This window comes from Neopelma chrysocephalum, unplaced genomic scaffold (genome assembly GCF_003984885.1).
Source record: "Neopelma chrysocephalum unplaced genomic scaffold, ASM398488v2 Primary Assembly neopelma1_23, whole genome shotgun sequence".
Lineage (NCBI taxonomy): Eukaryota > Metazoa > Chordata > Aves > Passeriformes > Pipridae > Neopelma > Neopelma chrysocephalum.
In genome coordinates this window covers 842,566-866,075 of record NW_020897691.1, presented here as the reverse complement: position 1 = coordinate 866,075, position 23,510 = coordinate 842,566, and the positions used below count along the sequence as shown (strand labels likewise).

The 23,510-nt window shown below is 41.5% G+C and overlaps 1 protein-coding gene across 3 annotated transcripts in view; it reads left to right on the top strand.

Annotated features, from left to right (window-relative positions):
* The first annotated feature begins 748 nt into the window (after window positions 1-748).
* EFCAB2 (EF-hand calcium binding domain 2) overlaps window positions 749-23,510 on the top strand; it is a 32,424-nt gene continuing 9,662 nt past the window's right edge. Inside the window, exons 1-3 of one of the 3 annotated variants that reach the window (XM_027683777.1) lie at window positions 751-1,092; window positions 4,673-4,722; window positions 19,370-19,454. In XM_027683777.1, the coding sequence (XP_027539578.1) occupies window positions 932-1,092; window positions 4,673-4,722; window positions 19,370-19,454 (296 nt within the window). In that variant the 5' untranslated portion in view covers window positions 751-931. Of the gene's footprint in view, window positions 1,093-4,672; window positions 4,723-19,369; window positions 19,455-23,510 lie in introns of all 3 variants that reach the window. The other 2 variants (XM_027683784.1, XM_027683793.1) reach the window with 2 other exon arrangements.

Here is a 23,510-nt window from a genome sequence, read left to right as displayed (position 1 = left end):
CCCTTGTGAGACTGAAAGATAAGGGTCTTTCATTCTGCTGCCACTGCATCCTGTAAATTCAGCTGCCATGCTGTTCTCACAAAGATTTGTTACCAATTTGAGAGGAAACAAATCTGTGCTTCTCCTGTAGTCAAATGTAATTTGAAATATTTAGTTACTTTAATAAACTTCTCAAGTCAGTAGATAACCTTTCTGAGGGATCAGCTTTGCTGATCAGCTGTTTTCCCAGCAGAGTAAAGATGTATTCTCTTGGGTATCTATTATACCGTCTTTATTCAGAACCACATTCAATAAAAATGGAAAAAAAAGTGGCTGAAAGGCAAATAACAAATGCAAAAATGTTTTTAAAAAGGGAATTTTTTTAAAGCAGAGAAGACCTCTCTAAGTTCAATGTGTTTTTTGAAATTTCAGGCTTCCATGAATACGGGGAACATTGTAAGTGAGAGGTGGAAATGAATGTGTGAGGAGCAGTCGTCCACACGGGCTTTGCAAAAATTTAATATCTGACAAACAAGCACCTGCTGTGGTGAGGACAAGATTTAAGTCCTAGGAATTTCATAAATGTTTATTTTCTAGGACTATATGATTGCATCTTGCCAAAATATTAATATTAATATTTTTTTCTATTTTCACAGTTGTTTTTGAGTCAGAAGAACCAGGCATCGCAACCCTGTGTGCTAAAACACACAGCTAAATTTAAACTACACAGTTTTATTTAATATCACTAAGACAGAATATTTTAGCTGTTTCGGTGCGATGGTATTTAGAATAAAATGTTCTTTCACTTTTTAAAGCTGAGATACACAGAAATCTCTGCAATTGCTGGGAAAACTCTTTAAGAGAAATGTAGTCCTCTGACGTGTCAGATTTAAGTGGCAGGTTTAACTTGATTCCTGGCTGGAAGGGCAGTGGGGTGCAGTGGGGGTCAGACATGAGGTTTGGGCACGTTCTCCATCTCTTTAGCACAGCGGGGAGCGATGCCCTACACCCCGCTGGTGTGTGCAGGAGAGGGCCCGCCCGGGCCCGGCCAGGTCCGCGTCGCCATGGCGACAGCGCCGGCGGCTGCCATGGCGGAGAAGGAGAGCGGCGAGGGTAAGGCTGGGCCGGGGCCTGGCCGGGCCAACCCAGGGCCTCCCGCCCGGCGGAGTGTGCAGGCGAGCAGCGCGGGGGACGGGCTGCCGCCGGGCGGTACCGAGAGAGGCCCACCCGCCTCGGGCCTCCGGCGGCGGGAGAGGCGGCGGCTGCGGGGTCAGCCCTGCCCGGGACTGGTGCAAGGGTGGCACAGGGACACGCACTGAGCGACACAGGCACAGATACACACACACACACGCACACACACATATATAGGAGTGTGTATATTGAAGTCTTCAACATCTTCACGAGGGGAAGCAGAGGGGCGAGCACGGGTCTCTTCATTCTCGTCACCAGTGACAGGACTCGAGGAAACGGCCTGAAGCTGTGCCAGGGGAGGCTGAGGTTAGGTATGAGGAAAAGGTGCTTCACCCAGAGGGTGGTTGGGCACTGGAACAGGCTCCCCAGGGAAGTGGTTGCAGCACCGAGCCCGACAGAATTCAAGAAGCATTTGGACAATGCTCTCAAGCACATGGTGAGATTCTTGGGGTGTCCTGCGTAGGGCCAGGAGTTGGACTCAATGATCCTGATGAGTCCCTCCCAACTCAGCATATTCTGTGATTCTGTGATTCTATATATGTATATAGGTGTGTGTATGTATATATATATTTGTATATATCTATGTGCATGTATGCACATATGTACATGTATATGAAAGCATGCATATTTACACACACACAGAGAAATACACCACCTGCCCCCTGTCCCATTCAGGGTGGTCACAGCAGAGCCTCCACCTCAGGTCAAGAAGCTGCTCCCCAGCACTCCCTGCCACAGGGAATGCCACCAGCTGCCCGTGGCCAGTGTCACCTGTGGCCAATGCTACCCACGAGCAATGGCCACAGGCTCTGTCAGCCTTATGGTTGTGTTGCTGCCACTCAACTGAGCGGCTGAACCCACTGCTGGAGTCACTTGGTCATTTCCTCTTGCAGTCATTTCTGGATGCATCAGACTCTCTCTGCCAGAAAAAAAGTAATCTGTGCTGCTGATAGCACTGTGGCTTATTTTTAGAGGCAAGCGTGTTCTACTTTAGGGAGTGTTGCCAGAAATTATATTTTATAGGCTAAAGGTAATTCCTTCTCCAAGGATATTCAAGTACCATTTCAAGGAAAACGTATTTTCTGCAAAGCTCACAATGTTGGGACTTCTGAAATCCATCCTTTCTGTAAGTAAACTTGGTGTGTTGCAGTAGTTTGCAAATTCTGAGCATTGTATTTGAAATAATTTAAATAATGGATTATTTCATATTATTTAGGAAACAAATTATATATTCCACAGGGAGGTCCAATATAAATAGTTGCTGTGGATAGTGCTAAATGAGTAGTTTAATTTTGGTAGAAGTATTTCTAGCTGCACTTTGACACATAGATACCTTGCTGACATTAAAAAATAAGGCTGATGTAGCTCCATTGAGGACTGTTCTAAAAGTGGTTGGTTTTAATATTGATTGTCCTTTTTGTTTAGTCTTGTGAAAGCATATTATTGCATCTTTCCAGTGTTTCAAATGAAGCTGAGGTGCAGTGCTGGCAGAGGTGAATAGAGATGATAGGATAGCAGCCTAGAAGTCTGCCGGACCGTCTGAGAAGAGAGAATCTGGTGTTCTGGCAGGATAACAGTAGTACTGGGAAGTTCTAGCTCCATATATTTTGGGCACCCATATGTGTAATACTGAGATTTTGCACCATTTTGGTAATCCACAGCCAGAAACTCTTGGAGAAGAAAGGTCATGGGTTTTTGAATAATGAATTTAAATGCCTTTTTTTGTAGCTTCAAAGTGAGAATACTTTGTAAGAAGTTTAATTATTGTATTACTAAAGACAGATCTCTCGGTTTTTTTTACACTTCATGTTTTTTAACATCCTGTAAAACACTATTCCCAGAAGAGTATCAGATGTCATCTTCTAGAGGAAAATTGTACTGTCATCCTAAATGTCCTTGATCCATAAACTCCATCCCTGGCCCTGCCAATGGTTCACGGAAAGTGATGTTTAGTTTCTTTTCCATAGAATGAAGAAAATAACTTGTATCACAGGGAAAAGTCACTCATGAGAATCACAACAGTGTCTACTGTTAGGCAAACCAGTTGCTTATTTCCCTATAAAGGTGCCTCATTATTATAAAGACAAGTGAGGTAAGCTATAAGTCTCATTAGCAGAAGCAATCCCCTGAGGATAAGTCACTTACACCATTTCAGACTTGCTATTAGCCTTCTTGCTGATAGCAGTTAGAGGGTTAATTAGGATTCCCTGACTCCGGATTCACACATTGATTATGCTTTCTTCTGACAAGTATTCCACATCTGTGCAAACTGCAGCTTTTACTTTATTATGCTTCAAACTAATAACATTAGTTGCATTGTCAAATAATTAGTCCTTAGAGTATTCTTCTCGGTTCTTTGTAGAACTGCAGTTCTACCAGCTTTCATGGAAGGGTTTCCCTTAGGTCCTATTATCTTCCAAGTTCTGTCTTCTTCAAAGTCAAAATGCCTGCTTAAATGTTTTACAGATGTACATGATGTACACAAGGAAAAATGGTGAAAGGCCAAATCCTTCTACCTATTGAACATGTTATTCACATGAGTATTACCCTCTAACTTAAGCAAATGTTGTGAATAAAATCTTGTATGTGTGTTGTGTTAATGGGATCATGCCCACACTATCTGAAGTATATGTTTTATGTATGAATTTATATCCCTACATTTGTGCTTTCAACTATATTTAATGTTTTTTTTCATACTCATCTGATCATGCTAGACTATTTGCTTAATCTTTCACTTCTGTACATTTGTCCCTATCTTCCCTTCTATCATTCTGTTCCTTTCCCTTTTTCTGCTACTTAATTCAGTCTGTCTGTTCTTCCATTTGCTCTCAGATACTGTCTTTGTAATTTGACACAACATGTCAGATTTTCAAAGTTTTAATACCTTTGATCTCAATACTGGTGTTACCAGAACCTGAAAGCAAAATGCCAGACTGGTAGTGCCACAAGTAGAACTAGACAGAAGACATGTTTTTTTTCCGTATGGGATTTAAGAAAGTACATAAAGGAGAGAATACTCAGTGTTCCTGTATCATTATGGAAATGTTATGTAATTGATTGGTATTAGAGTTTTTGTGACCATATTCTTTGTGCCAGATAGTGCATATTTAAAATGCAACTAAAAAGTCATGAATTTTAATCCAAAAGGGAGTATATTAAATAATCTGAGTTCCTGTTTCATCCACTTATGCCCATATGAAACCAAATAACTAGTTCTGGATAACAGATGTCCTTCAGAAAGTTACTCTATTTGGATGTGAAGACTTATGGAGAATAACCTGCAATGATGGTTTTCTCTGGTAAATGTTGTTCTGGGTAGTTTGAGTTACAGATGCCACATGTAATTGGGCCTCACAAAACCTCTTCCTACCACATATGAAGACGCACAGTCAAGTGGATGTTATAAGTGGAAATGGGAAAGAGTTTTCACCCCAATTTTATTATGTAAATACAGTAAAAGTGTGTTCAGTCATACCTATATGTCTGCTCTTTACCTGCCCAGGTTGGCTGCCTGGCATGCTGATGAAATCAGGAGTTTACTGGAGATAATTGGTAAGAGCTAGCTACATATCCCATTCAACTACTACCTTCTTGCAAAGAAGCAGAGTTGCCACTACATCACCTGTCATGCTGAATCTTCTTGTGTCTGGAATTAACATCTAAACCTTCCCTTTCCATGTCACCTGGCTCTGCCTGCCTTTTGATACTGATAGAGATACTGAAAATGTGCTATCACTGCTTGTTCTGTTTTAATAAAGTTTCAAGTCAAAACTTAGAGAGCCTAGGAGCTGCCATGAGCACTGTAGGCAGTCGTAACCATTAATTCTGCTTGGAGCACACTTAATTAACAGGAGAGTTTCAAATCTGACACAGAAAAGCACTTAAGCCTTGTAAGGCTTTGGGGAATCCCGCTGAATGGGATAACATGATGCTCATGACGCTTAAGCACATGAGTACATTTAAGGGTCTTGCTATATTGAGGATTTTAAAATATGTTTTTGAGAGTTTCACAAATGAGCATCAGCATTTGAAAGGTACAAAAGCTATAAATTAAAACAATAAACCTTCAGGCTAGAGGAGTCTATCAGACAGATTATCTCAATTTAAAAAGTGACAGTGTTTCATTTATGGGAAAATATACAAAATTAGTATGAGCTGTTAAAAATAAGTGGCTTTCATAGTGCTCAAGCAAGCAATATTTCAGCTCTGGAAGAAAATCTGAGTATATGAGATCACTTAGGAAATCTGTGCAGTTTTATCACAGTGGAATTTACGGATGAACATTTTTATATTCTCTTGTTGACATTGATGTAGGAAATTACGTGAGAATAAAAGTTTATAGCCTTTATTAGACTGTAATGCAGTTTAAGATGCACCCTGGCATCAATCTGATTTACGTTTTAATATTTATACTTATTTGAAAGTGAAACAAAAAATAAATTTTGTCCATCTCACATGGGCAAACACAGGTTGTAGATCTGATCCTCTTGGCTATATTCCCCCAGCAAAAATTGATCTCAAATGAATGTAGAATAGGTAATTGCAGATTGACATGTTTCTTGTTTCCATGGTGCATAAGACGACAGAAGTTTTTCAGTTTGGCTCTACTTCTAGATGATTTATTGAATAAAAATTGGCTGGTGTGCAGGCAAAGGCTTTAAACTTTTTTGTCTTTTAAACAATACCAACCAGTAGATACACAGGGCTGACATGGAGCTTGAGAACTCCCACAAATTAGCTTTGCAACAATAGTTAACATGTTATTAAGAATTTCCATGTCTACATAGTAATTACTCTGAGATCTGAGGGGTTGGGAGGTTTTTTTGCAATTTAGGAGTACCTGTATTTTGTGTGAACAGATACCGCTTCGTTGCTATTGGCAATAAAATGTGTTGGGCTGGAGGTTGTGGAAGGGAAATGGTCTTTTGGGTAACAGAGATCTGGCATGAACCTGTTGTTAGGCCCGGTGTTTAGCCCCTAGGTGGGAGGTGGCCATGCAGACAGGGGTGCTGGTCACACCAGTGCTCTGTCCTGGCCAAATCCTGCCATGGGGTTTGGCTGCCGCAGCTGTTTCTGCCTTGAGATTATGGCTGAGGTGGGGGGCAGAAGCTGAGAATATCTCCTACACATCCTGTGAGGTGTCCTGAGAGAAGAAGGGACTGTGGCAGCAACATCCCAGCCCAGCCTGTGTGGAGGTAGGCCTTGTACTAAATGTGGCAGTGACATGGGGAAGGGAATGGGGCAGTCAGTGGAGGGGCTTGGGGTGTGCAGAGGTGGCCAGAGAAGCAGAGCTCACAGGTACCTGGTGCGAGGGTAAAAGCTAGTGGCACGATGAAGGGCTAGCGTTCCCAAACCTACCTCTGACCCCCACAACTTTTGAGGTTGGATTAGGTGCTACCTGATGGGTCTCAGAAGATATTTTTATGAATGGACTTCAATTATAAATGTCCATCTTTAAGAAAGTACAGACTACCAAATTGGAGGTTCATAGTCATTCACGGTATGTAAAGAAAGTGATTTAGGACTGTAAATTATACTTTCAAGACAGCTCCTTAAAAAGGAGCAGCTGCAGCAAACCCCTGTAATCTCTTGCCACTTTGTTTCACTCTAACAGTCTTCCTTTGCATGGTCAAACGACAGAGTAGTGCAGATAGAATTGCAACCAGTTTGGAAACCATTTTTCTAACCCATTTAACACTCTATGAGGCAAATTGAAGGGCTTGTGATATATTACATAATAACAGCATATATTAAAAGTCATACTTAAAACCCTCATTCTCCTGTTATGTTGTAGATTCAAAAGAAGAAAGTTTACAAACTGTTGTATTCTAGCAGCGGTACTGTGGTACTGCAGTTAAACTTCATAATGGCTTATGTTTAAAATACATTAGGTTCTCAGAGCACTAGTATCCAGTTGATTCTGGTCCCTGGTTCCAGACCACTTGAGCAGTCCATGTGCAGAGGCAGTTCAGTAGGCATGTTCAATTTACGAGATGTTTGCTGCTGCCACATGTGCAATCAGGTGTCCCTTGTCAGTGACAAGTGACAAGGTGCCCTGTTGGGGCTGTCCCATGTCCTTGGCAGAGTGAGTTGCTGTTGAGGGGCCACAGCAGCATGTGCATTGATGCATTTTGGTGGAGCGTGGGGTGGTGCATAGGTGTAGTAGGCCGTGGGTGTTGGAGTTGTCCATTGTGGCTCTCCCATCTACTTCTGGGGCCAGCACTGTGGAGAGTCCAGGAGAAATGGAGACAAATGCCTTCTGCGACCACTCAGCATGGCAGCAGGGGTTGTGTTCTACCAGTGTCACAGCCTATGTAAGCTTTTCATTTTCAGCAGCAGCTGGAGCTATAATGAGACTTGGCATCACCAGGAGAGCTACATATCCTTGCAGGGCAGTTTGCTGGTGGTGATGAAAGAGAATATAAGTATGGGCTAGACATAGCTCTTTCATTATATCTCAGGTGTGGCTGAGACGAAAGAAAGATATAGAACAAATTGCAACAGTGTAGATGACTGTTTTTGCAAGCTCTGAGCTGCCACAGGGGTGCTGGCTGATGCCACTGCCAGAGTTGGGATTTCAGGGATGTACAAGACATCCCTGATGGAGATTTATTTAGAGTTTTTCTCTGCCTTATGAAAAGAGACACTGCATGGGGCTGGTATTGACTTTAAAAAAGGTGTCACAATTATTTTCTGCAAGCTAAAAAACATCAAGTGCTGGCATTTCTTTAACTTTTCTGAAAGAAGGATAACATCCTGACTTTCCTCAAGAGAGGTATAAGATATTTAAATGTATATTACCTGTGAATCACAGGCATACAGGAAGCAATCCAGATTTGTGCATAAATCAGACTTCTTGCTTTCTTTTCTTTGGATGACTGGAGGCACGTCTCCACATCATCTGATCAGAAGAGAAGACCTTTGTATCAAAAGGAAAGGATTTCCCCCATCATTCTGTAAGTTAGCACAGAGCATGTTGTTTCACTGCCCTCAGTGTCAGTTGCATGTGATGGCAAGTATTTGGCAACTTGTCTGTGATCACCAGCTAGCAGAAGGAGAGCTTTGTTGTTAGAGCTGGACCTGTGCAAATGATTAGGGTGAGGGATATTAGTCAGACCTCGCTGCTTTGGCTCATGAAGCTCCAGGTTTTGTGAAGTCAATCTCAGTCACCAGTGGAGTAGCTGCAAAATGATGATGTGCTTGTCTGGCTGAAATTCAGGTCATAATTGAGACCAGTTAGGTTCAATTTGGATTCTTCCTGAGTCCTTATTGCATGCTGCTTCAAAAATAATAATCTACAACAGTTGTGAGGCCTGTGGAACTAAAGCAGCCTGGGCTATGGCCAACTACTTGGGATGACAGGCAGGGCCAAATCCCGAGAGCTGCAGTTGGACATTTCCTGCTATGCCCCAATTATTGCTCTAAAAATGTTACAGCTACTCCTGACATAAAATGTTTGACATCTTATCAAATGATAACACGCATTGTTGTGATCCAGGACTCGATAGCTTTCTCTGTCCTGTAATACTACTGTAACTTTCCTATCCCAGGGTCTTAAGGCCCGTCTCATCCAACACTTCCCTCCAAGAAGTGCAAAAAGGAAAAATGAATTTCAGGGAAAAAAAATATGTTTCAACACTTGACCAAATATGAAAGACAAAAAAGAAGAAACTGGCCCTTCTTCAAGGATGCTGCAACAACAAATGCAGAAAGTGTGGGCTAACAGACTCCTGTGAAATCTGGGAAGAAACCCCCATGATCAGCATAGGTGCTGTTGTATTTTGAAAGGTGCTCAGGAGGACTGCCAAGCGTTTCTGCTGTAAGTAACAATGACTTTAGACTCTTTCAAGCTCTAAACGATTATCTCTACTTTTATCTGAGGTTTGAGGGTATGCAGGGCAAACCCCATATGCATTCCTTGTGTTTCCCGGTGTTATGTATTCTCCAGAGGGTATAGGCAATGAGACATATGTTACTGTTCACAGCATGACCCTGCACTATTTAAAATGGGGGTGGGGTGACAGCGTGTCAAGGCACAAGGAATAAGGTGCTTAAGAAGATCAGGTCAGGGCATTAGCTCTCACTATTGAGTGTTTCAGAGCTCAGAAAGACTTTGTACTCACAGTGATAAAAATCTGTAAGCTGCAGCTATAGGGAAAGGCGGAAGCCTGAGCTATGAAGTCACACAGCAGCAGCAAGGTGCTTGTCACTGGGCACTGGCCCCCAGTGGCCAGGGGACCGTGGGAGATGACAGGAGGACCTCAGGGCTATGACAAAGTGGAGCAGCAGCAGAGCAACAGTAAGCTGGAGCTGGAGGAGGGCTGGGTGCCAAGTATTTGCTTGCACACTTCCCTGCTACTTAAAGGTAGTAATTTTAGTAATCTTCCTGCCCAGTGTCATCCTGGCTGATCAAAACAGAGAGCAGAAAACGTACCTGTGCTGCTGCCTATGTGGAAATCCAACTTGCTTTGCTATTTTCTGATGAAAGAGTTTCTGCCTATTACCACCAATGAAGTAGTGGATGATGACCTCCACTGGACTATTTTCCTTGCAGATGTAAAAGGAATGCTGTAGCATGGCTTACAAATTACTCACTAGAAAATGTGTCAGAATTTTAAATGGAATTAGCCAAATTACAGTTTTCTTTTTTGATTTTTTTTCCCCTGGACATGCTGCTAGGTCCAGAACACTTTATCAGCAGGAGTATCTAGTGCTGTAGCCAAGTCCTGCCCAAGTCTGCAGACTTTCAAGACCTTCCACTTCCCATCTCAGCAAGCTGCTGTTATGGACTTGCGGCAGCTCAGGAATCCCTGCCAGAGTCTTACCAACCGGCCAGCCACTGCACCTCCATTTCTCCTCTTTGGTGGATGCAGACCAAATCCAAAAGTGATAAGTCATTCTGTGAAGTGAAAGTAGGAAGGACTCCTTCCATACCATCCCTCCAAAAAAAAATTGAAAAATTGATCACTCACCAAACTGCAGTGCTTCAGGTTTGAGAAAATTTAAGTCTTATCTGAGTACAGCCAGGTAGTATTCCTTGATCATTTCCCAGGATTACAGGCTTTTCTGCTGATGCTTATGAAGACTGATACTTCAGTATCTATAGATATATATGCAAATATAGCATATCTCCACAGATTGTGTACTGTAAAAGCATTAGGCCATATTTTGTTGAGCTTCTTCTGGGATGCATGAAGTGCTGTCACTGACATGGATTGATATGCACCTGTGTTGCATCATTCAGACGAACTGCCTACAAAGGAATGATTTTTCCCTAACAAACCATGTGATTGTAGCATTTTGCCTCAGTATGTCACAGAACTGTGTAGACTGAGCTTGCCCTCACCAACAAGGTCCTCAGGAACAATTTAAGCAGGAGGAAGGAAGGAATTTCTTGCCTGTAGGGTGGGAAGAGACTAATCACACACATCACACGAAGAGATCCGGAGATTATGATGACAAAAGCACGAAGCTGAGGAAGAAGGTTCAGCAGAGCAAATGGGTGCTATCCCAGAGGGAACACCAAAGTGAGCAGAGCTGAAGTGGTGTTGGTTGCCCTTGCCTTTGTGCATTTCTGTGTAAAGGAGATCCAGGCGATAACAGGAGGGGCAGATTCGTATTCCCTACCACATTCTCAGCATGTGCTGCTGCCTTTTTTTTTTTCAGTGGCACCAGACTTGCAGTCTGTCTTTCATATCTCTTCCTCAGGAGTAAACACTCCACATGCCCAGCCCTGAAGAGTATTTAGTGGAATTTTAGGGACTGTAAGAAACACTGTATCCCATTAGCAGGATTCTTGCTGGTTCCCAATCCCACTCAGCCACTCCTAACGTTTATTGCCTTCACTTGCAAGTTCTGCTTGGCTATGAATAGTTTCAGTAAGTTTAGAGAAAGTTTGGTTTGCATTTTGGGTGTAGTAGGTCCTTACGCCTTTTATTTCTTTGACAAATTGCAACCCTCCATTCTGGGGACTTCCGGAAAGAATTGGGTGGAACCAGGGAAATTAATGCTTCAGTTTCAGGAGCCTGGGCACAGGGAGGCTGTCAGGGTTGTAGTAGAGGAACTGTTACAGGAAAAAATGGTTTATTGGTCCCCTCCAACATATGGACAATTTTGTGTTGCAGCAAGCATCTGTTAAGGAATTTGCAGAGGTAGCAAGGCTATTCCTTGTAATTTGCCCTTCTCCATTCCCATAGGCAAATGCCTTATCTGCAGCAAGCCCAGGCAGTGGTTGTAGTTCCACTGTGGGTTCATGCTGACATACTTTGCCATCTGCATCCCCTGGCTTTGAGAAATACAGTGCAAGCAAACAGCAGCTCTTAATATAGCAGCTCTTCAAGCTGTAGTATCATAATGACTTGAGGCAGACAGGTATGAGTTACCAGGTGAGGTTTACTGAGTGATCTCTCTATACTGGTGTGGGGGCTGTCTGCCCAGCACAGACCAGGATAAATAATGGCATCTTGCAGGAGCAACCAGAAGTGACAGCATTAAAATGGGTTTGATGACCTACAAGAATGTGTACCATGAGGGAAAGAAATGTTTTTCCATTGATGAAGAACTGTGTTTGATCCAGAAGGGAGGGCAGCAGACAAGACTGCCCATGACTCCAGCACTTTTTGTGAGAGATGAATGGGACAAGAACTTTGTGAATGGTGGATATTCCCTTTCAAATCAATGACACTTTAATATGAACTGTGTTTTGAGGTAGTGTGAACTATGGGTTTAAACACCTTTGGAAATAGTGGGTGGGGAAAGACATTAACTATTTATGCCTTCTTTTCCAGCTTGATGTGGCATCCTCCATGGCCTATCTTGTTCTGTGCTACAGCAATTAGAAGCTTGACTGCTTATCAAGGCAGCAATAGTTTCTATACTTTGTTTCTCGACAGTTGAATTAGTTTGCTAATTGCCCCATCGGTTTTGTTAGTTTTTGTTCCTACATGTATTGAAACATCTGCATCTATGGCAGATTAGAATGCCATGGCATTTAAAATAACACCTACTGAACAGTCAAAACCTAGGATAATATTCAGGATATCTTGTTTCATTAGGTGAAGTTACTGGCAACTTGTAACTTCAGTAGTTACTGCCAACTGACTACCACAAACTAGATATATTTTGCAAATTGGTATATTATTGCATTTTTCAACTTTGAGGTTAAAATGCACAGTTGCTATATTATATTTTATAAGTCTTTAATGAATTTGTCAACTTCTAATGGAACTAAACAAGATATTTCCATTGTGGTTGATCTGAACTCTTTTTACTTTTTAATGCTATCAAAATTCTATAAAATAGTATCATTTTCACAACCAAAACTGGAATCAAGATAGTGCTTAATTTTTTATGTCACTTTATTATATATTTTGCCCATGTTACAATTGTCTGGAAAAATTGTATTTAATATTTTTGTGTCAGAATTTGAAGTAGCTTTTGCAGTTAACTTTTCCACAGCCATCATGAAACTGACAGCCTGTGTTTTATTATCAGACATCAAATTAATTACCTGATTTTTCTAAACTCTATTTGCTGCTGGTGGTTTTGTTCTCATGGTTATTCATATTAGGTGCCATGGGGCTGTGCAAAGATTGTTCTGATTGCTCCACTCTGAAAGCTCCATTCTGTGTATCTATTTTTAAATATAGTCCCTTTATTTTTATTCTCTATTAGTTTCCCATGAGGCAGTTACTGTGATGGAAACACCCAGGTAACTTTTCAGCTCTCACATGTACTGCCATTAGGAAAAGAGGTATGACAGTAGGGTGAGGTTATGCTTTTAGTCCAAGGTTGCTCACATACATGATGATGATGAGTGTAGGATTTTGGTTTTGTTGATTCACAATGATGATGGGGTTTGCTTGTTTATCTAGATACTACATAGAATCATAGAATCATAGAATCAGCTGGGTTGGAAAAGACCTCCGAGATCATCAGGTCCAATCCTTGATCCAACACTGCCTTGGTTACTAGACCATGGCACTAAGTGCCACATCCAGTCTCATCTTAAAAAACCTCCAGGGATGGTGAATCCACCACCTCCCTGGGCAGCCCATTCCAATGTCTGATTACTCTCTCCATAAAAAATTTCTTCCTAATATCCAACCTAAATTTCCCCTGGCAGAGCTTAAGACCATGCCCTCTTCTACTGCTGGTTGCCTGGGAGAAGAGTCCGACCCCCACCTGACTAAAACCTCCTTTCAGGGAGTTGTAGAGAGTGATGAGGTCTCCCCTGAGCCTCCTCTTCTCCAGGCTGAACAACCCCATCTGCCTCAGCCTCTCCTCACAGGACTTGTACTCGAGTCCCTTCACCAGCCTTGTTGCTCTTCTCTGGACCCGCTCCAGCACCTCAATGTCCTTCTTGAACTGAGGGGCCCAGAACTGGACACAGTACTCCAGGTGTGGCCTCACCAGCGCTGAGTACAGGGGAAGAATCACTTCCCTGGACCTGTTGGCCACACTGTTCCTGATGCAGGCCAGGATCCATTGGCCTTCTTGGCCACCTGGGCAGACTGCTGGCTCATGTTCAGCTTCCTGTTGATTAGAACCGCCAGGTCCATACATGGTGTATGTTGTGACAAACATAAGCAATAGGGAGCAATGACATGGCCAGTTCTCAACAATTCTGAAAAACATGAACAAAAAAGCTTTTGCTGTTCTTGAGATTTCATTTTTGTCTCTTTGAAAATGCATGAAAATGACCTCTACATAAACCAGTTAAGCTTTTTTATTCTTCTACACCAACAGACTAAAATTCAGATTGCCTGAGTATTATTATATTAACATGGGATGCTTCTTATCTAGGAGAGAAAGCATTATCCCTCTCCTGAGTCTGCAGGCCATAGCTTGCATCCCCAAACTGGAGTAGGTACTACTGTCAGTAAAGACTGGTCATTTTTTGGGAACTGACGTTTACCAAATTTCATGAAGCTACATGTTTTATCTCTTCATTCAATCTGAGTGGCTAAACTCAGGTAACACATTTGCCATTGGTGCCATCAATACTTTGCATCAATTTGTTTTTCTTTGTGTTGCAGTTCAGGAATAGGTTTATCCCTTCTTTGGATGACTCGAGCTGCTTTATAAACTTCTTGTTTTTCTTCAAAATATTCTTAATTTGTCTTTCTGAAATGCAGACTCATCAATGATCACATATCTTAAATTATTTCATTATGTATCACAAGACACAGAGAAACAACATTGCATATTCTGCAAGTTTACAGCTTAATCATATTGTTAATTTCTGATACCTAATACATTAATATCATACATGTTGGAGCAGTGTGGGGAGGGTGGTTAAAAAGAGTAACTTGGATCCATGAGCAGAAAGAGAAGGTTTACTGAAGTTGAGTGCAGATTGCAGGAGGCTTTAAGACTCAGATTTTTTTATATGGCTGACTGCATAGAAACATCCCCTTTTGTGTCCATTGTCTTCTTAAAAATATTCCTTTTACATCATGGCAGTCTTTGTATTTCACTCCCAGTTCAACTGACAGGACCAAGGTCACTGGCCACTTTTTTTTGTTGAAATAATGGTTAGTGGAAAAGAGAAGAAGTGGTACTCTAGTATATAGCCATTGATATGATTTTGTACTTTGTGCTGATAAGCCCCAGTTAGTGGATGGGAGATCTACAAAAGAGCTGTTGCTAACATCATCATGGCTAGGCTTCGCGAACACACAGCACTTTAAGTAAAACTGGAACAACAACATGCAAATGACTCTAAACTGCCTACCAATGAGTTGGAGTTATCTGGTTGTGCCCCTTGTCCTTTCAGACTGACTGGTTCCACAAGTCAGCCCCATGTGAGAAAGGGTTCCTGTCAGCAGAGACCTCAGGGATTTCCTCACACCTCCTTGTAACCATAATATAGTACTATGAAGAGAGGATGGAGTAATTAGTGAGGTGTCCACATACTACATTCATGGCTAGGCTTCGCGAACGAAGATTTGGGAAGGCTCTATCCACATTTGTTACAAGCACGCTGGTGGCTAAAAAGGCCAATACGAGATAGACATATCTGATTGCAAAAGGCACAGCAGAAAGACTCCTTAGATGGTATATTCTGCAAGACACGGTTCTTGCTGCGTTGTCTTTTCTCCTCGAGAGCGATCCTGCATGCGTTCTCAAAGGAAACAGCAGCGTTATAAATGGTGTGTCTCCAGACCTCCTGATTGGAGGCCAGAGTAGACCAGTTATGATGATCAATATGGCCAAGGCTGAGATGTTGTTTCAGGGAGTCCTTGTATCTTTTCTTCGGGGCTCCTCTCTTGCGGCAGCTGGTGGCAAGTTCACCATAAAGCAGGGTGTCCACATACACAGAGGAGTTTAAATATAAAATTGACTATATTTATTAAAATATGCTTAGATTAATGTTTATAAAGACTAAATGTGTCAGGTGTGTGAGCAGTAACACTAAGTAATAAAATCAAGTCCGCTGGTGCTTCTACAAATCAACCCTTAATTTTACTCTTTACATAGCATGAAAGAGTTCCAGTAAATGGTTAATAGGTTCATCAGGTGGCACAGGGACTAAATGTTTTCCTGTGAGCAGCAGACAGATGCTGCTCCCCATTATGTTAAGTGGTTGTTTAATGTTGGGCTACCTGTTCTTATGATGTCTTTTTTTCTGCACATAATTTCTCTTCAGTGAAAAGAAAGGTTAGCTTTTTGAACCATCAGAGCAACTGGCCCAAGAAAGGAAAGACAGCAAGCTCATACAGTTAAATGAGTGGTAGAATCTAGCAAATTGCATCAATTAGAAATCCCCTTTTAAAATCCTCATTACTCAGGAATCTGGGAGAGCCACATCCAGTTAATGGCTTCCGTTCCCTACAAATACTTAAGTGTAGTCTTTGAGGAAGAAATGTCACAACCGAGGTAGGTGTGCTGCTTAAGGGCTGGCTTCAAGTGGGCCTCAGAGTGCTGGGCAATAGTGTGGACAAGCTGAAGAGAAGCAATTCAATCTGAAAGAACGACAAAAATTGATTTGGGAGTCCCGGATCCCTGTCAGTCTTACTTAACTGACAGTGTCTAGAGCTTTATCTAGTTCACACTAAACAAACTGGGAAAATAGCAAAGGATAGTACAGGAAAGAAAACTGATAGTGAATACACTTTCAGTTAATGTGTCTGAGGAATAGATTTTAAGACATTTTGTCTTCTTTTTGCATATGTGGTAGGAAGATACATTAGAATGAGGCAACAATGACAAATATCTGAAGCATTTCAGCAGCATAGAATTGGAAATAATATATCATCCCTACAGGACTCATTTGAGGAAAGTATTTGTAGGTATTAGAATCCTTTGTAGCATGGTATGTTTCATTATTTATTTATTTAAACAATTAGAAGTAGTCCAATAATTTTATCTTTGATATGTGTATTGTTTTTCTTGTTAGTAGAATAGGTGAGTGAAGTCTTTTATTCAATCAAGGTGTAGGTATTTCTGTCCTGAAAAACAGATAAAACATTGTTCCACAGGGCAACATGTAACTTTCATTGATCTACCCATGGTGCAGAGTCTCCTTGTATAGGAAAATCAGTACATTAGAGTATCACATCTGCTGAGTTAACTGCATATCTGATTTTGTGTGCCCTTCTTGAAGGTATAATTTTAAAACTTTACCCTTTTCTTATCCTACAGCTGGAATCCATCTTCTTTTCCCTCCCAAAGGGAGGTTTAGAGTGAATCATAGAAGTCTTCAGATAACTAGCTTTGCCATCCTGAACTACGCTGAACATATTTGCCTTTCATTCCTAGAGGGAAGATGAGAGATTTAGGCAGTAGCTTATTGGGTGTTTACTCATCTCACCAAGAGTCTTTGAGAGGAATACAGTATATTATGTTTTCTTCCATGGATATGGCTCTTGAATCAACAACTTTCTCTGAGTTCTTGGAAGAAATATAGATTATCTGGTACCTAGATTAAATCATCAAGTTCATTTCATTTCAGGACCTTTGTTTGTCAGGCCTCTTGAAACAGGTAAGATTGATGTACCCTGTTTTCATGAAAAAAAGCTTGAAAAGGCTGGATGCTTACATAGTTCCAGTACTTAAAATCTTTCCCTGCCTTCCCCTGCCTCATTTTTATTTCTACAGAAGGCTTACACATCAAGACTGGAATATACAGCTATAAATTTTCCTCCAGCATTTCTCTGTTGCAAATCATAGTATACAGTTGAAGGGCCTGATCTCAAGAACTAAACTCCAAGTCTACACTGAAGGCTAGATCTGAGGCTCTTTGCACTGGAAAAAACCCTTAAAATTTAGTAGTTTGAGTCTTTAGGGACTTCTCTACAAGGAATCGGGCCCACTTGGATTGAACTGTGGTGTTTTTTTAAAGAATTCGGTTTGCATTCTTACTGGCACTTAGGCACAGAAAACATAGGCATTACTGTCAAGCTGTGAAAAGAATACAGTTTGTCCTGCCTCGGAGACTGGACAGGGCTCTTCCTCAGTGAGCTCCAGTCTCCAATCCATTGTATGAATACCTGCCTATGCTTCCATCAGGGGAATAAAGTCCAAGGGATGAATACAGGATATATTCATACCTCTCTTCTCTTTACATATTCTCTGCGGAGTTCAGTGCCAAACACAGATGGAAAGCAGCAGGCAGCTGTAGCTTCATAAGGGGAGGCACCTCTCTTCTACATGAAGAAGAGGTTCCTTATAGCTGGTTCAATCCACTGCTGTACTGAACTGTTTGCAGCCTGTGGTGGGCTGACCTTGGCAAGCTGCCAGGCACCCACCCAGCCTCTCTCTGCTCTCCTCAACAGCACAGAGGGAGAAAATATGATGAAAAAGCTCATGGGTCAAGATAAAGAGAGGGAGATCACAAAGCCAGTGTATCATTCAACTATGGTCAGTTCTGATACCCTTTGCCAGCAGAAAGATATTTCTGTCATGAGGGCAAGAAATCAAATGAAAAAATTGATTGCACACTACAGCCCCAGGGATTCCCTACTATTGGGATTGTAGAAAACTAGGTATGAATTTGTTATGCCTGTAGAAAAAAGGTCCGGTGGCTTAATGTTGCTCAGAGCTGCTCAACAGAACTTAACACCACATCAGCTAAAGAAGAAAATAAATTGTCTACTAGAGGAGAGCTGTGTTTTACTTATGTTGAAAATACAGAAGAGAAATATGAAAACAAGAAATCAAGTGTCCCTCGTGCCAATCTAATTCTGACTGTCACACAGATTTTCCTTGTGGCATTGCTGTGGAGGCTGGGGGGCTAGCTCAAAAAATGCTGCCTCATGAGCTGGTTTACCAGTTGGAGTTTGGGGTTGTATTTAGCCACAGGAACCAAAAGTTCAGCTCTATGTGACTTTGCTTCCCATATTCTCTGACTTGGAGTCAAATATTCATAAATGGCTAACCAGTTCACTCTTTATTTACCCCGGCTTTTTTGCCAGGGAGTTTTTCTTTTGAGAGACACCCTTTCCTCTCTTTACATTTTTTTCTTCAGAATTTATTTCCTGGTACTTAGCTTGCCCTAAGAATGCAATTTCTGGCTTATACAAGATATATCTGTGATAACTTGTGCTTTTTCTTACCTCATTCCTTGAGATTGAGATATGAAAAGGAAACGCAGCAAATTACTCCTTCCCCTTTGCTGAGATTGTCTTCTTTTCCAAACTGTTACAATAAATTATTTACCATGAGCTATATTCACTGTGCACGTATCTTAGCCATCTCTTTATCCCTGGTTCTCAGCTTTTCATACATTATGACTAACTCAGTGGACATAAGAGCACTTATGTTTCCCTTGATGCAGGAACCTGGATGAAGTGACTCAGCCCCATCTCAGGGCAAGCCTGGGCCCATGTTTGCCTTTCTCCTTCCACTGACACCATGGCATCCAGGAAGGGCTCAGGCTTGTGGTCCAGAGGGAGCTGTGGCACACTCTGGGCAGGGTCCACACCTAGGCAGCCTTCTGATCACGCAGTTCGGGCACACCATTTTCACCAGACTTGATATGGCTGCAGAGCCATAGCAAGGCCATATTACTAATACAAAATGAGAGATTCTGCATTTAGAGTGGTTTTTTTCAGAACAACTTCTGCTTTTTCAAAGTACCTTTCCTGTCTGCCCCTTTATCAGTTTTGGTGCTTCTGCTGTTGCAAGTCTCAAATTGGAAATAAATCAGTTGCAACAGCACAGTGAATCTTTCTTTTTCTTATGTTTCTCTTTGCAGGTGGCAAAGTAGCTGAAATTGAGAAAAGGATTAGAGAAGCTTTTGAGGTGTTTGACCGGGAAAGCAATAAAACTGTGGATGCCAGGTTTGTAAATATATTCACAAAGAAATATTACAGGATCAAATATAGAGATAAATAACTCCCTAAGCTGGCATCTGCTTTACCAGAAAATGTCACGGAAACAGTCCTTTTGGCCCTGTTTGGACAAGTATGTCTGTGGTGGGTTGACCTTGGCTGGACACCAGGTGCCCACCAAAGCCACTCCATCACTCCTCAGTGGGACATGGGATAGAAAATATAACAAATGGCTTGTGGGTCAAGATAAGGGCAAGGAGGGATCGCTCACCAATTACTGTCACAGGAAAAACAGACTCGACTTGGGGAAATCAGTTTAGTTTATTACCAATCAGATCAGAGTAGGAATAATGAGAAGTAAAACCAAATCTTAAAAGCAGCTTTCCACCCACCTCTTTACTTCCTGGGCTTAACTTTATTCCTGATTTTCTACCTTTCCCCCGCAGTGGTGCAGAGAGACAGGGAATGGGGGTCAGTTCATCACATGTTGTAGCTGCCAATCCTTCCTTCTCAGGGGGAGGACCCCTTACACTCTTCACCTGCTTCAGCAGTGGGGTCCCTCCCACAGGAGACAGTCCTTAATGAACTTCTTTAATGTGAGTCCTTCCCATGAACTGCAATTCTTCATGAACTGCTCTGGCATGGGTCCCTTTCCATGGGTTGCAGTCCTTTGGGAACAGGCTGCTCCAGTGTGGGTCCCCCACAGAGTCACAAGTTCTGTCAGCAAACCTGCTCCAGCGTGGGCTCCTCTTCTCCGCAGGGCCACAGGTCCTGCCTCCCTAAACCAGCATCTACTTTTCCAGAAAATGTAATTGGCCCTTTTGTAATGAGTCCTTTTGGCCCTGATTGGATAAGTTTGTCTTTGCTGGTTTAATGGACATTTTGTATTGTTCACTGGTTGAAATTGGCTTGAGAGAGGAATGCTGGGACTGGTGGTGCAATGGGACAAGAGGAAGCTGCAGCTAGACAAGAGGTCTGAGGCCACAATTAGTGCTAGCAAATAAATCCCTGCTCTGATAGCTCATTTGGCACTACAGGACCTGGATCCTAATGAAACTCCTCGCTTTTAGGGTATTTCAGCACATCAAGGGGTGTCCCTACCAGTGTGTGTGTCACAGTTACCTGCACTCAGTAGGTATCTTCAATGGAAATGCATCCTTCCTCTGGGGTAATGTGGGAGGTGGATGTTGCTTTGGCAGGGAGGTGGTTTTAGGAGACTTGGGAGAAACTTGCCTATAATTTATTTATGAATAATAATAATGATAACAACAACAACAGTAATATAAAAATTAACATAAAGATGATCATACTTGATTGCATCTATTTAGCCCAGTACCCTCAGCTGAGCTACCAGTAGTTTCCTAGGGGAGGAATATAAGGAATTGAACAAATATGCAGTATTTCTTGTTGGTTTTGTACATCTGTACATTATGATTTGAGTGGCCCCTGGTTTAATTTTTCTATTGTATGATAAATAGCAAACATTTGTTCTCTATTAATTTTCTCATTAATGATTTCATACCTGACTGTCACATTTGTCCTCCATCACAGTAATTTAAGGCTGAAGAGTCTGGATGTGTTTAATCTCTTAGGAGATGCTATTCCATAGCTCTGGCCATTCTTTTTTTGTGCTTCTTCATGTTCAGCTTTCTCCTTTTTGAAATGGAATGACCAGAACTGGGGAAGTAGGGTGCACAGGTGGGAGTCTGGAAGGAGAACTGCATGCACTATACCTTTAGCATGCACCATTATGGAATAACATACAAAATATATGTCTGAGCAATGGGGTAGAAGTTCAGTGGAAGATAAAAACATGGACTGTTAGACTGATCAAGGCATAACTGGCTACAAGATACAGAGCTAAAGGATGTAAAATTTAAAAATTCCTCAATAATCTTAATTCTGGTATTTTTAAAAGTTTGAATATTTGGCAATGCTACTTAAACTTCATTTTAATATAAGCATTCCTAGACATAACTATGGCATTTATTATAAAATACATAAATTATATGTTTATGTCTCACAGAGCAGGTTGTTATAAGCTGTTGTTATAAAAGCTTACTGGAGTAATTTTTCATATTTCCAATTACTACTTTTAAAAGATTATCACCAGAGCTTTTACTTATAAACCAATTATTCAGCATAAACACTACAAAGGAGTGTGAGAACTGGTGACATTGTTGTCATTAAACATTCTTCTGAAGCCAAATTGGAAAATATCTTTAAATGTTTCAAACATCTTTTCTACATTCTAGAGCATAGATGAGAGAGATGCAAAATATTTATGTGATGGTTTTAGGAATGCATGCTTACTAGTGCCTCTAAATTTAAGAAATTGCCAGTACTTCATAGAAGTAATGATTTTTCTGCTATACTAGATAGGGGGAATTTCAGGATATGTCTCCACACTCAGTATTGTTGCTGTTCCCTTGTCCATAGGGCTCTTTAGGGAAGAATGATCTTACATCTCTTGGCCCATGCCCAGGGAGGTGCCTGATCCCAGAGATGGCATTGCCCCAGTGCCCCCCGGGTGCCCTGCTCCTGGATGGGCCCTGGCTGCCTGACCCCCATGCAGAACCCCCCCCACTACCACCCCCCAGCCCTGGGGAGCCCCTAGCCCTCACTGCGTCACGACATACTCATTGCTTATTTGTTTGCCATTTACATCTGTAGTCTTGGCTAAATAACTGTAAAATTTTCTACATTCCTCACTCTATTATATCATGGATATACAACTTGATAAAATGTTACAACAATGAAATGATACAAACAGACTTTTAAAAAATGTGTTTGTTCAGACAGGAGACATCCAAAAGTCTATTTAACATAGTAAATGCACAATTTCACATTACTTTTTATCATAGTACAGTTACAGACAATGAACAACAGTTTATTGTCTAATTATTCCTAGGTTCATATTGCAGGGCTGTATCACAATAAAGGGATTATTAATGACCGATTATCTCGTATCAGAAGGTGGCAGCACAGCACAATTCTTAACCACTGTTGTAGATGTATGAATATTATTGCCTGAAATATCAGATACCCATGAAGAACATGGAAAATTACACTGGCTTGACAGGCTAACATTGGCATTGCATGCCTCCTAATGCAAATTCAAATTAGTAAGAAATTAAGAATGAGGAAGATAATATTGTTTCATGCTGTTTACAACATACTGTTGGTCAAAGACTTTTGTGATTTTGCAAATCTTGCCATTGAAAGTGTTACATGTAGGGCAAAAACAATGACCCAAAATTTTATTGTGTCTGTGTTACAAAACTTGTATGATCATGAATTTGATTTTAGATGTTTTTTTTGTATTCTAGAAACTACACAGGAGAAATTGCAGCTTCTGAACTAAGTGAGAGGAAGTGGCTGGGAGCAAAATACAGTTTCTTATCAGGGTTCTTTAAACTCTGTGTTATTACCAAATGGAACCTGACTTTTTTCACCACAGTCACTTCAGACAACATCCTCATGTTGGCACGCATGCAGACTGCCAGATACAGCACCAGGAATGCCAGATTTTTCAGGCTCTTCTAGGGCCTGGCTTACCTTAGTCACATCACAGTTTTGCTGGCTGTGAGTGAGGTGAGGCAGGAGGGTGATGGCAGCTTTACCATCTCTGGCGTCTGTGAGAATAGAAATACTGTGGGACAGGAATGAGGCAGGATTTGTGTTGGGTGTTCCTCTGGGGGAGGTGGGGAATACTTATAAATATCTTTTAGCTGGAAAAGGTGAGGGAGTGCAGGAGTGAGAACAACAGATGCAATTTATACATACTAGAAATAGGATGGATAGACAAGGATTATGCATAAATGGCTGACCTCCCTGACACCAATGGCCATTTGCATCCACAGAGGCAGAGTTTCACTGAGTCATTTGAGTAGATGGCCTCATTTCATAACAACTGGATGTGTGGGATTGTGTTTTGTTTTGTAACTAGTTTTGTCCAGCCTTTTCCTCTCTTTTGTCTATTGTAGTGCTTCTCACATGTTTTCAATCAGAATGGGAACTCCTTGGGACCTGTCTGAGGAGGTCAAAGACTTACAATTTTGCATG